A 13,945-nucleotide genomic window follows, 5' to 3' on the forward strand; every position below is an offset into this window, starting at 1 on the left:
TGTTCTCAGTGCCCCAAACAAACCCATTTCTGTGAAGCTTGCCCTGTGCCAGACCCAGTACATGAAAGTGCAGATCCTGAACTCTGGAACCACGGCAGGCATCTGGTTCAACTCTGCTTTAAAAGGGCTGCAGAAATCAGACTGTTGACTTCTACACAATAAAATGACCTTCCAACTAAAACGTAAAGAAAGCCTGGTGACTCTTTAATCTTTTTTTTCCCAGCACAATGGACATCTTGCACTATGAATATTGACAAGTTCAGGCATTAAATTCTTGACCAAAGCAGGGTCGTTACGGAGAATGATTTAAGAGTGCATGGTCACTGTTTATGCTGACTGCGCTCTCTGCACGCTTAAGAATTGAACTGTTGAATTAATGCATAGATGACTCATTTGAAGATGCTGCTAAGACTGAACATCCTGTAGAGGTTGAAGAGAGCAGGGATGAGGGCAGAATACAATTGGTGAATAAAGATAAGAAGGAGAGAGGATATTAAACCAACACTGAACCTTTTTCCCCATGCAAAAGCAAAGAAGGATATAGGTTTTTAAAATAACACCAAAAAACCAAACAGAACAGGGAAAAAGCTGTTTGGTCTCAGAGGTATGTATTTTCACAAACTTAGTAACAATTTAGTGATCTTTAGTTCATTTTTAAAAAATTTTTAGTGTGTAAGAATGCAAGAGCCTCTTAGAATGCATGTATCTCATCCCTTCACTCCTGACTCCAGCCTTCCAAGGCTGAATCATCGCCAATTACACTGGTCAAAGAACAGCTACAGTTCGTTTTCTTTTAATGGGTGGTGCGAGGAGGTGAGGGGGCCGCCATTATCTTACTTTTCTGTTTTCTATTTGTATGAAATTATTTTTTTTAATGTTTTTTAAATGTGGTAAAAGTTACATAAAATGTGCCATTTTAAACATATTTAACTGCACAGTTCAGTGGCACTATGCAATATTTACATTGTTGCACAACTCTTACCATCATCCATCTCCCGAATTTTTCATCTTCCTAAGCTGAGACTCGGTCCCCATTAAACACTAAGTCCTCATTCCCACTCCCCACCCCATCCCCCAGCATCTACCAACTGTACAGAATTACTGAAGCTAACTGGCATATATGAGGGTCAAGAGGAAGTCTCTGCTCTCGCTACAGAAAAGCAAATGCTAATGAACCATCTGAATTTCAGTTTGATATCAAATCATTTTAACCAGGGGGGAGTGCAGCAACTTCTCACATCTACAAATTTTAAAAATTAATTAAAAAAAAAAAAGCAAAAAACAGAAGAAACTTGGTGAGTTCACAACACACCTTTCTATTAAAATTTCTGTGGGGGGCTGCTGGTTGAACCAGGTCAGTCTCAGCACCTGGCAGCCAGAACCCCTAGTTCTGAAATGGCAAATAACTCTTCAAAATGCTCCCCAAGAGCAACATGTCTTTTTCCAATTCCTCAAAGACTTCTCAGAAAAGAGTGAATGGGAGACACAGCACGTACATCGGCAGCTACCCCATGACCTATATGTACTGATGCTGGAGTGCCAAGCCCAAGAGCTGAATTTTAACAGCATTACGGCCCGTCTTCATTCAAAGATTGATATCAGTGTGACATTTAGAACTAAAGATTAATTTTTAGGGGTAGAGATTACATCTAGGACTCTGTCAACCATGACTGTACTCTTCTAAATGAGAAGATTTACTTTCATCTGTCTGGTTTTAGCCAGTATATTGAGAAGAATCCCTAGACTCAACCTCTCAAATCCTATCTTTGCAAAACCAATAAGAGAAGTGGTTTCTATTCTTATCTAGAAGTTTTCTACTGAACCGGTTCATATGGCACCAGGTCCTTCATAGTCTCGCTGCAACTGTGTGGACAGGCACGGTCATGGCCTCTACAGAACACTCTGACCATCAGACTATGCTTCTCGTGGTCCCCAAGCCTGCCACGCCCTTTCCTCCCTCACCATCTCTGCACGTGTATTTCCTCCTCTCTGGGGAGCAGCCAACGAGTCCTCTGCCTGCCAACCGCTCCTGTCCGCAGCCGAGCGGCTCCAAGTCCCCTCCGCTCCGAAGCCCTCCCCGACTGCTCTCACACCTCTGCCCTGGCGAGCACCTGCAGGGCGGAGACGCCACCACAGAAGACAGGCCCCTGTTTACACACTCACGGGCCAGTGGACACGGGCTCTTGAAGGATACAGGCTATTTCTCATTCATCTTTCCACCCCAAAGCTCGGCAGAGGACTCTCTCCAAATACATGAATCAGTGAACCAGCGGAAAGGAAAGCGTGGAAAACCAAGGGTGAGGAGCGCAGACAACAGCTCGTCGGCAGCGAGCTTCTCATTTCATCAGACCCAGATGGAAAGTCAAAGACAAAACAGTGAACTTTGCCTTGACAGGGCTCTATGGCACCCACAAGAAGGGCTGAGCTGTGACTGCGGAGTCATAAAGATTCAGGGTAACAATGCAGTGCCATCTAGGAGGCGGTCAGGCTGACGGGCTCCGGGACTGAAGCAACCACGGGCACGGGACAGCCACAGTCGCCTGGCGGAGAAAAGCTCAGAGCGCCACAGAGCCCGGGGGTCAGAGGCCAGAGCGATCCTTCCACTGCCCCGCCCTTACGTCAGACCCAAAGTCGCTTCCTCAATGAGCATCAGTGACCCACCTGCCGGCCGTGAACATTAACACAAATGCGCTTGCGCAATACCAACTGCATGTCGGCTGGATGGCTGAGCTGGACAGTCACCCGCACGATGAGAAACACCCGCTCGTCCATGGGGGTGCCTTTACTCAGCTGAGGGCAGCCGTGCACGGCTGAGTCCCAGGAGGCTTCCGCTTTCACCTGCAGAGAAGACGCAAAGGACGGAGTCACCTCCTCCTCCTAAAACACAGAACCTCACAAAGGAAACATCTTGGCTTGGCCGAAGGGGAACAGACCAGTCACGAGGGCAGCGCTGCCTGCAGCATGACCTGGGAGACCACGGAACCCGGGGATGTGGCCTCGGGTACCTACCTGGGCGGGTACAGAGCAGGATGCTCCTGGTTGGCAGCGAAAATGTATTTACTTTGAAAAATACTCAAATGGAAAGCTGTAAATTTAGTACAATGAACTCCTGTGTTTCTCCCATACAGATTCATCAACTGTGAACATCTTCCCTTTTTTCCTCTTTCTCACACATACACATTGAGTACTGCTGTTGTTTTGGGGTTTTTTTTTTGCTGAATTACTTTGGAGTAAGTTACAGATGTGTAACTCTTTATCCTTGAACACTTCAGCAAGTATCTTTTTTTTTTTTTTTTTTAAGATTTTTTGATGTGGGCCAATTTTAAAGACTTTATTGAATTTGTTACAACATTACATCTGTTTGATGTTTTGGATTTTTGGCCCCGAGGCATGTGGGATCTTAGGTCCATGACCAGGGATCGAACCTCCACCCTTTGCATTGGAATGCAAGATCTGAACCACTGGACCATCAGGGAAGTCCCAGCAAGGATCTTTTAAGAGCAAGGACTTCCTCTGACCTAACCATATAGCAATGATCATATTCAGGAAATGTAACACCTGAACACTATTGTACAATACAGGGTCCATCCTCAGATGTTTCAGCACTTCTGATGTGGGATCTCAAACTACATTTAGCTGTCCTGTCCTTTCAGTTCACCTTCATCTAGGCTGGTTCCTAGCCTTTCTCTGCCATTCATGACACTGGCTTCTTAAAGAAGGGTGCAGGCCCACTGTTTTACAGAATGTTTTACTGTTTTTACAGAATATACCCCAGTTTAAGCTTTGCATCTTTGAATAATACAAAGTGTTGGTATGTCCTTCTAAGTATTGCACTGGCTTTCCTTCCTTAAAATCTTTCATAATTTTTCCAATATATTCAAAATTAGAAATTAAGCCCCCAGTGTATATTCATCACTCAGACTGAAACATTTTCATCTGGCTTCATCTATTCCTTTTCCCCCTCATTCAGAAGTCTTTACTAAAGCATTTCAAAGTCAGTGCCAAATATCGTGCTGTTTTACCTTCATGTACATTAGGAGCATTTCCCCAAAGAGTGGACCACTGCTGATCTGAACTGCTAATACTAACAGAGATCCTTTACCAGGAAGAGCCATACAACAGTGAACGGGCATAATCTGATTGGTCCTTTCCTTCTGGAACTGGTTCCGTTCTTTGCAGAAATCACAATTAAGATTTTCATTTTTATTTCTTGAGAAATGGAGGCACTGAAATGATAACTTTGCTGACTGTTCCCAAAGGCCTGTGGAAAGGTTAAAGGAACTACTTTTCACCCAGTCTTCCCGAGTTACACTTCATTTACCTCTCCGTCGTGCTGTTTCACGATCTGCAGCTCAAAGAACTCGTCCTCCTCTTCCCCAGCGAGGGTAGCATCCCATCCACTGGCTTCGGGGTCATCGAGATTATCCTGAGAGCTGAAATCATCAGCTAAAAGCAGAGGAGTTCCATTAAATACAGAGATCACTTTAAAGGATAACCCCTACCAGCTACATTTCAATGTGCTTAGTAGCAGAATCCTCCTGCCTCAAATTTCATTTGCTTTTGGCTCTGAAATCTTACATGACACAGAGGATGACCATTAAACAGTTCACACATCTCAGAGATGGGAGACGCCGCAAGAAATCATCTCAATCCAATCGCCTGCCTCCGTGCCTTATTTTGCATGGAAGGCGATCGAAGCCAAGAAACCCAAGAGGTTACTCAATGTCAACCCATAAATGTTAAGGATAGGATTATAACCCCAATTCCCTGGTCTTTCAGTGCACTGAAGACATGACAATGAGAGTGAGTTCTAATTATCTGACAGGTAAATTTAACAAAACAAATCTATTGGCTACATGAGCTAGAAACGGAATGGTTGCCCTGTGGTCCTCTGATTACTCACGTCCAAGCCTGGCCCTCCCAATTCCCCATCCATCTAAGCTTGGGGGTGAGCATCGAAAGTCTCTTTTCTAGGACGTGGGCTTTGTGGACAAAGAACAGACATAAGGCAGAGCAGGGTGCTGCTCCTGTCTTGGAATATCCATACTGCTTTAAGCTTATTCTTTTCCACTTTCCAGCCCTCCTGCACACACGTACACACCCCTCACCCATCTAGGAACCTAAGGTAAGGACAGGACAGAGTTGCCTTCAGTCTCCAAGGCTCGAGAGAACAATGCAGGGTAGAGTGCTGTGGCAAGACCTTAAAACCCCGATGGGCAGACAGTCAGCGGAAGTGGCTTCCTCTCTGACTCCCTGTGGATATACAAATCGCCCACACATCCAAGTAAGCCAAATGGTGCCTGCGGCTCAGCTGCTAAGCCACCAGGCTCTGTGACCCCATGGACTGCAGCCCGCCAACTTCACCTGTCCATGGGATTTTCAAGGGAAGAATACTGGAGAGGGTTGACACTTCCTCCTCTAGGAGACTGTCCCGACCCAGGGATTGAACCTGGGTTTCCACACTGGCAGGTGGGTTCTTTACTGCTGAGTCGCCAGGTAAGTCCAAGCCAAATAGTACAGATGCCGAAATGCACTTTCAGGGTGAGAGAGAACTAGAAGGGCATCCACGCTTGTCTGTTTAGGACAGTTCATTTTAATACACGGTTCTGCAGATGTCTTGGGCATTTAAATGCTGACTTTTAAATTATTTTTAGCTCTTTAATCTACCTTTTCATTTTCAGTTTCTCTCCTCAGACAGAATATATGTAAAATATAGCCATATCCAAAATATTTCACGAGAGTGAAAAAATGAGGGTAATTTTTAAAAGGCGCAGGGTAGGGGGGAGCGATGCATGGATGGATGGCACAAGAACCCACGGAAAAAGTGACAAATCCATTAGGTAATGCTAAGACGACGCCAGACAAAAGAAAACACGCTACACGACCATCACTAGTTATTAGTCATTTCCGGAGAGAAGTCTCTTCCTGAGAATTAAGTGCAGGAAAACATTACTACCATCCTAAATTGAAGGGAGAATAGAGCACACGGGGCAATATGGGCTGGAGAATGAAATGTGAGAACACATCACAGTGAAACATACCTATCACTGTTATAAAAACATTATGCTTACAGGAAATTCATTCTCTGTTGAGGTATTAGAGTCTTTTTGCACACATAAAATGGACCTGAACCTCAGGCCTGCAGAACTGCCTATCTGCATACCTGGTCAGAATCTAAATGTTACTTGGGCTTCCCAAGAGGCTCAGTGGTAAAGAATCTGCCTGCCAATGCAGGAGACATGGATTCGATCCCTGGGTTGGCAAGATTCCCTGGAGAAGGAAATGACAAACCGCTCCACTATTCTGGCCTGGGAAATCCCATGGACAGAGGAGCCTGGTGGGCTGCAGTCCATGGGGTCGCTAAAGAGTTGGACATGACTTAGTGACTAAACAACAGCTGTTACTCAGACATTAAGTTTTCAGAGCAAAGCCTTCAGAAGGGACTTCCTCACTCACCATTTAAGTCAAGGAATATGACAGGAATGTGTGTTTCCATCCCAGGAACTGGGGTCCTAAAACATAATGAACAACAGCATCTCAAACAAAGCAGCCTTTCTCAGTGGCATGTATTGGCTTGGCCAAAAAGTTTGTTTGGGTTTTTGTAAGATGTTATAACAAACCCAAAGTAACTTTTTGGCCAACCCATTGCTTTGTATCTCAGCTTTCATATATTAAGAGCTATTAGAGGTCAACCAATAGTAACACTGGGTACTGGGTTTGCTATAATTTCACATCAGAGATGCCACCAAGACCTGACGATCACCACTGCTGCTTTTCTCCGGTGCTCTCATGTAAATTATCATACACTCTGATACCAGAGCCCAGGAGACACATGCACCTGCTGAAAACTGAAGTTGGAGCTCCCTTGTTTCAACGCACCTTCTTACAAAGTTATATATCTAAGAGCCCCATGTGGCTTAATTCAATATTTTTAATTTCTATAAAGTGGCACAGAACATCTGCTGACAGTTAAGTTTAGGCCAACACCAAAATCAAAAACTCCTGGAGATGCAATTTTATTAGGAGTGAATCGTCTTTTAAGGGAATGACCCAAGTAATTAACATATTAACTATTTTTTTTTAAATGCTAAGTGTGATGGTACTAAATATTGATTTAGATTCTCAGAAATCTTAATTACTTGGGCCAATAACAATATTACTTAATAAAACACAGTTTTAGGGCACAGTTATTCCAACTCATGAAAATAATTTAACACTTCCTCTAATTCAGACAATTTTTTTTCCATATACCATGACTCATCCATTAATCAAAGCACAGGCAACATCCACAGCAGAGGTGGGCCCTAGGAGCACCGAGAACTTTGGAAGACAGATGGCTGCACCCATACCATTCTGCTGGGGCCCCTGGAATCCCGCTGCCGGCCGAGGGGACCATGACTGCGTTCCTCTCCTCCGTCAGAGTCAGCCTCATCTCTAGGAGCTGAGCTTCACGGTCGGCATCATCCTCTGTTTTATCTAGAACATTAGAATCAAGATCAAACACAGATAGTCCACTTCCTCCTCCTGCGTACGCTCTGTATATGCCAGGTACTGGCTGATGACTTTCAGCAACTTATGACTTCCCCAATTCCTGATGAAAAGTTCATGATAAAATACTGACTATTGGCTAGCAGGGCTGGTGCACGCTCACTGACAGGCCACCTTCAGTTCATCAAAGGCCACAGAGGAATAGAACAGAAATGATCTTGAGAGTCAGAAGGTTCGAGGGCTTCTAGACCAGAAACCAAAAAAGGCTTGCCTCTTGTGTTATTTTTGCGGGACAGCGCTTACTGCACATACTCTGTTTCCTCGTCACTGAGGGGGAAGGCAGACCTATGCAAAGACATCATTAGAACTGAAAGGTTGAGACACAAATCAGCACCGTTCCTGTGCTCTCGAGATTCCCATGATGGATGAGTTCGTCTACTTTTCCTTTCTGTGATGGCCAGTAGGGATTAACCACACTGATGCGGGGAAAGGGAAACGTTCCAGTTGCTTTTCGTACCAGGTTTACTGACAAGCTTTTGCAGTTGTTGATCTAAATACTCCTGACGTTTTGTTAATGCATTTAGCCATTTTCTACGGAGTCTCTCTAAATCCCGATCCTGGAAGTAAACAGAGGAACTTAGAGTAAATATGTTGTCAAGACAGTACATCTAAAACTCTATCTTAGCTTACTCTAATAGGCTTCAAAAATGTAAAGTACTACACCCTAACATTTTTGTCATCACTATTAGTTGACTTCAGCCATTCTTAAGAACAGAAACTTTCAGAAATTAAAGCATTAGTGTCCTATGGTAAGACCATTCCTGAAAGGGCATTCTCTGATATCCAGAACCAGTTTCATTTCTGTTGGCTCAAAGGATAGAACAGAACTTCAAGCCGTTGTACAGCAGAGCTCATCTACAAGGTCTCTTTGCTGATAAAAGTCACAAGTACTGGGACTTCCCAGTGGTCTGGTGGTTCAGATTCCACCTTCCAAAGGAGGGAGTGCACATTCGATCCCTGGTTGGGGAACTAAGATCCCACAAAAACCACAAATACTATTTGACAATCCTCACATTTATTTCCTTTAGAACCATCATAACAACTTTTCAAATTTCTTAACTACAGTCTTCAACATGTTCCACCAGTCTCTGTACATCATGTAAACGCTTCTTTCCTTGTTTCTGTGGGATTCTGGAGGGGAGTGTGTTATCAACAGACTAAAAACTACCAGTCAACACCTGACTACGCGCCCATCTTACCTCATTTCCTTCTGTAATAAAGTTACGAGACGGGTAGATCAGGGGAATGCTAAGCAGACTGGGCGTATCTGGGTTTCACTAAGGCACTTAACCAAATAACTCCTGACATTCTTGTGGACAAGATGGAGAAATATGCAATGGATCTACTTGGGCGAAATTACGGATGAATGAAATATCACATCCAAAGGACAGTGATTCATGGAATAACATCAGCTTAAAAGAAGTCTGTTCGGCCATGCCACAGGACTCCATTTAACCCTCTCCGATGCTAGGCTTTTATCAGTGACTTATAGGAAGACAGACATTTTTATCCAATTAGAATGAGGCCAAATCATGAGGGTGACGACACTGGATGACATATTCAGGATCCAAAGAGCTCTGACAGTCCTAGATGATGACTAACCAGACTGGCAAAATAAAACTTATCAGACATAAACAAAATATTGCAGGAGAGTAGGGAATGAAGCGGGGGAGAAAGCGAAAGAAAATCTGTATGACTCCAAGAAATGGGAAAAGGGGACCTGGCTTAAAGTATGGAAGACACCTAAGGGTGTGGCTTGACTGGAGCCCAGTCTGAGACCACTCTTTCGGGCAAACAGGAAAAGGATCTGAAGAAATGGGTCTGTAAGGACCTGGATGGGAAGCCCCAGGTTTGGAAAATGAGAAACAGTCACAAATGGTGGTTCTCGACTCTGTTTTAAAACTTGAGAAAAAGCAATACTTGAATCAAAACTAATTGTGTAATTATTAAGCGACAGGATGGCAAGACTCGAGAACCTGTAATTGAGTACTTTAATCAAGCTAATTTGATGAGGTTAACCCGTGGTTCATTACCTGGTAGCTGTCCATGTCCTCCTCTTCCTCCTAAAAGGAAAAATATATTATGCAGAGCTGAAACCAGCATTTATTGAAGAATCAGGCTATACTAAATAACCAAAATCTAGCTCCACAGTTTATATTTTCTAATTTTATGAATATGCCTTTTCATCTCCCACCAGCAAGGGAGTTGGAGTGAAACCTCAAGCTTCTCACCGGAAAGTGAAGAACACTCATTTGACCTTTTCGGGAGCTAGTACAATACTTTTCCTGCTGGGTTTATAGTCCTACTCCCCAGGGGAAATCAAACACCTGCTGGCAAAGAGTCTTCATAAGCCAGTAGGGGGTTTCCAGGGAGATGTGGGTGATGGGGGGGAGGGGGTTAATGACTAGCAGGCATGAGGAGTTCCTGAGATGGAGATGCTTTAACCCTCAGCTTGCCATGGACCAGGGACAACCAACAGTCTGGGGCAGTGATTCTATGCAAATGCAATACAGTTTGAAAAAAAGAGGACGAAGAGAAAGAGAGATATCAAAGGAAACAAAATACTGAAAAGAACTGTTCATGAAAGGCAGTTTTCTGACAGGTTCCCGAAGACTCTGGCCTGGCTGGCTCTGTCCAGAGACTCACATGGACGGTCTCGTGGGTCTTCGGTGACCGTGGCGCCCTGACTTTCACACACCCGATGCCGACCGACAGGATACGCTCCTCCATCAGCGGCAGAGTCCCAGATTCCTGCACAGACTTCACTTCCACCTGGACTCGCCGGGACTGCCCCTGCACCACACACAATTTTAAGTTTCTTAAAATCGGTCTGAGCTCCAAAATTTGGGTTTAGAGAGACCCCTACAGGCGAATGTTGAGAAAAGCATTTAGCTTTCAAGGTACTGACTCTTACACATTTAGTAGTAAAATACAAATTAAAAAACTAATCAAGAACAAATCTACAGTTTACATATTTTTTGAATGAAAAAAAAAACATTGAAAGAAAACATTCTAACCAAGGAAATGCAAAATCCTAGATAATACAAAATGTTCAATTTACTAATAAGCAAAATAATATAAAATGTCAAACTAATAATTAAAATAAGCATGAAATACCTTTACTTTCTCTAAACTAGTAATTATTGTTTAGAAAGGCAATTTGTAACATTGCCCAAAGTTTATGAAAAAGGCAATTACATACACTGTGGGTGGGAATATAAATTGGTAAAGTTTTCTGCAGGGCAGTTTGCCTTAAAAAATAAGTTTCATTTGACTCAGCTATTCAACTTTCTAGGACTCTGTTTTAATAATCATACATGCACATTAAGAATCTTACAGCACTATGAAGAATAACAAAAAATTAGGTGTAAATTAAATGTACAATATTCATAACACGAGCTCTAGTATATTAATGAAATATAAACTATCTATAGTATATTAGTGAAATATATACTGTAAACATTAAAATAATGCTATAGAAAAACATACATGATATATAAGTTAGAGTATGGTGGCAGATGTTAACTAGACTTCTTTTTTAAAAAAGCTGATTACCAAACTCAGTATTATAAAGATCCACTTTAAAAAGTAAGTAATCAGACTAATAAGAACAATTATATTATCCTGAATTCACTGTTCTAATGCCCAAGTAAAATAATTTTAAACCAAGTTGCAAAATAAACAACTGATCAGAAAGACACTGTTCCTTCTTTAAGCACATTTTCACAATAAATACTATATGATTTTGAACATTTACAATGAAGTAGCATTTTAAAAGAAAGTTCCCAGTACCCCCAATCACTGACTTCAAAGCTGGCTTATAAGTTTTACGAATGTCAAATAGAATTTGAAAAACAGAATCAGAATATGTAATTTTGAGTCACTCTTCCCCTCTTCCATTGGATTTTAATTCCCAAGAGTTTTGCATCATCAGGAAAATCAACTTAGGCAGTGATTGATCCTATCAAGCTAGATTTAAAGAGATGGGTTGCAGATGTCTTTGATTTAATATTTTCCAAGGACTATGTATCAGATATTTTGTGAAGAAAGTAACTCAAAAAACATTTTAATTGTCTAAAATAGTTTAGTCATTTCAATTGGCTACCTTTTGTTTTTACTTTGCTGAGACAGAAAGTGATCTGTTCTGAATGTGTACCCCAATGTGAAGGGTATCTACACTTTGGGGAAGGATACAGGAAAAGGAGAGGGAACAATGGGGGGAAAAGATCCAGGAATGGCTTAATGTTCCATAGAAAAGCTTTGAACAGAATATGTAACCTACTGAATTTCTTGTAACTGCTGCTATTTCACCATTTTTAAACTACAAAACTAGCAAATGCGTATGGCTAATCTCTTAATTTCTCCTCTGGAACTTTCCTCTTCAAGAACAGTAGGTTCCAACTTTGAAATATTGGGTTGGCCAAAATGTTCAAGTTTTTCCATACGATGTTATAGAAAACCCTGAACGAACCTTTTGGCCAACCCAAAATATTAAATTCTAATATGCCTACTATCCAAGGCCCTCCATGAATTAAGCAGCTGCCACAAGCCTCTATTGTTGTTGTTTAATCACCAACAACTGTCCGACCCTTTTGTGACTCCATGGACTATAGCCTGCCAGGTTTCTCTGTCCATGGGATTTCCCAGGCAAAGAGAATGGGTTGCCATTTCCTCCTCCAGGGGATCTTCCCAACCCAGGGATCGAACCCACGTCTCCTGCATTGGCAGGCAGAATCTTTACCACTGAGCCACCAGGGAAACCCACAAGCCTATATAACCCCTTCTGTTACTGCTTTCCAGGTCTTTCGATATATTTCTTTCTACACAAATGTGCCTAATTCACCCTTTATCTCTATTTCTGCCATTTACATATGAAGAACCTTTCCAGCTTGGTATGCTTCTTCCACCATCCAAGTCAAGACACACATCCTTCAAAAAAGCCTTTTCTGATAAATTCAAAATACCTTTGATCACTTTCAATAAAGGCTGCCGAAGTATGACAAACACTTAAATATTCAATTTATACCAAACCACAGAAAATTATCTGATCTTGCCTTCCAGGAGATGAATCTCTAAAGCATCCAAAGAAGATATATATAGTTTCAACAGATGTTCAGGAAAAGATGTTCTTCATGCCTTTCTGAATCCTATTTTATGTATATGTCTCACACTATAATTTAAACTAATTTCTTTTTGCTTTTAGTGCCTTGTCCATACGTGAATGAATGTGTTACAAGTCATTTACTAGGGTCAGAAAACAAGTGTTTATCATTTTTCTCCTCCCAAGACATTCAGAAACTGAAATATTTAAGCAAACTTTCTTTTGCCTTTAACCTTATATTTTGCTTTGAATGATTTCAATGTTTATTTTCTTGAGCCATTCTAATATTTTACTATTCTTTTAAAGTATGGAAACTGTCATAGGATACAATAACCTACTTAACATTGACTTCATGTAAAGAATAGCAAAAAAAGTGTTTTGTAAGTCTTACATGTAAATTCTATTAAGATGTTCTCTCTCATCTTTAATTTGCAGCACAGATACTATAGATTGCATCTGTCTGGAGTTAAGTGACAGTTCTCACACACGTCTTTGCTATACTGCTTTCTTGCTGGCAGGTATTCATATCTACCTAGCTGCCCTGATTTCACATGTCCCTTGTTAGGACTTTCCCAGTGGCTCAGTAAAGAATCTGCCTGCAATGCAAGAGACACGAGTTCAATCCCTGGGTGGGGAAGATCCCCTGGAGAAGGAAATGGCAATGCACTCCAGTATTCCTGATTGGAGAATCCCACGGTCAGAGGAGCCTGGCAGGCTACAGTCTATGGGATTGCAAAGAGTCAGACACGATTGAGCACGCACACACACACCGGCAAATTATGCCACCTGAGAGTCACAGGAACCCTTGATTATAGCCAAGTCAGACAGAAAGGTGGTGACCTGGGGCCCCAGCTGGCATCTGAAGTGAAGGCGGTCGTGTGCTTAAGTCTGAGCCCTTAAACCTGTGGTGTGATGCTCACTCTGGGTGGGCTAGGGTCCAAAAGGAATTGAATTACACGACACTCTATTGACCTCTATGAAGAAGCAGAGAACTGGTGGGCTTTAGGCCTCCCTACTTCTCACCTCCCCCGTCGCTAGCAATGGGCTCCGTATACAGAGTTTCTAATCCTCACACTAACCCTCCAAGGCTAGTGTTATCATCCCCTCCATATCACACCTGAGGCAAGATTCCAGAAGGTAATGAGCTTGCTCACAGATATAGAGCGAGGCCATGGGACAGCTGGAACCGAACCCTGGCATATCAGACTGCACAGTGCCTGTTCTTTCTGCCATATCACGGCCTCTCCACGTCTTTATAAATGCTCTAATGCTGCTTGACATGTTTGTTTTACTTCC

General features: G+C 42.4%; 1 protein-coding gene across 2 annotated transcripts in view; it reads right to left on the reverse strand.

The window, feature by feature from the left end:
- KIF13B (kinesin family member 13B) overlaps positions 1 to 13,945 on the reverse strand; it is a 202,503-nt gene that overhangs the window by 58,238 nt on the left and 130,320 nt on the right. For both annotated transcript variants that reach the window (XM_043487165.1, XM_043487164.1), the window contains exons 25-31: positions 10,195 to 10,341; positions 9,582 to 9,611; positions 8,006 to 8,105; positions 7,350 to 7,476; positions 6,457 to 6,512; positions 4,322 to 4,446; positions 2,662 to 2,838 (exon numbers count right to left, since the gene is read on the reverse strand). In XM_043487165.1, the coding sequence (XP_043343100.1) occupies positions 2,662 to 2,838; positions 4,322 to 4,446; positions 6,457 to 6,512; positions 7,350 to 7,476; positions 8,006 to 8,105; positions 9,582 to 9,611; positions 10,195 to 10,341 (762 nt within the window). The remainder of the gene's footprint in view (positions 1 to 2,661; positions 2,839 to 4,321; positions 4,447 to 6,456; positions 6,513 to 7,349; positions 7,477 to 8,005; positions 8,106 to 9,581; positions 9,612 to 10,194; positions 10,342 to 13,945) is intronic.

The sequence above is a fragment of the Cervus canadensis genome, chromosome 14 (assembly GCF_019320065.1).
Source record: "Cervus canadensis isolate Bull #8, Minnesota chromosome 14, ASM1932006v1, whole genome shotgun sequence".
Classification (NCBI taxonomy): Eukaryota; Metazoa; Chordata; class Mammalia; order Artiodactyla; family Cervidae; genus Cervus; species Cervus canadensis.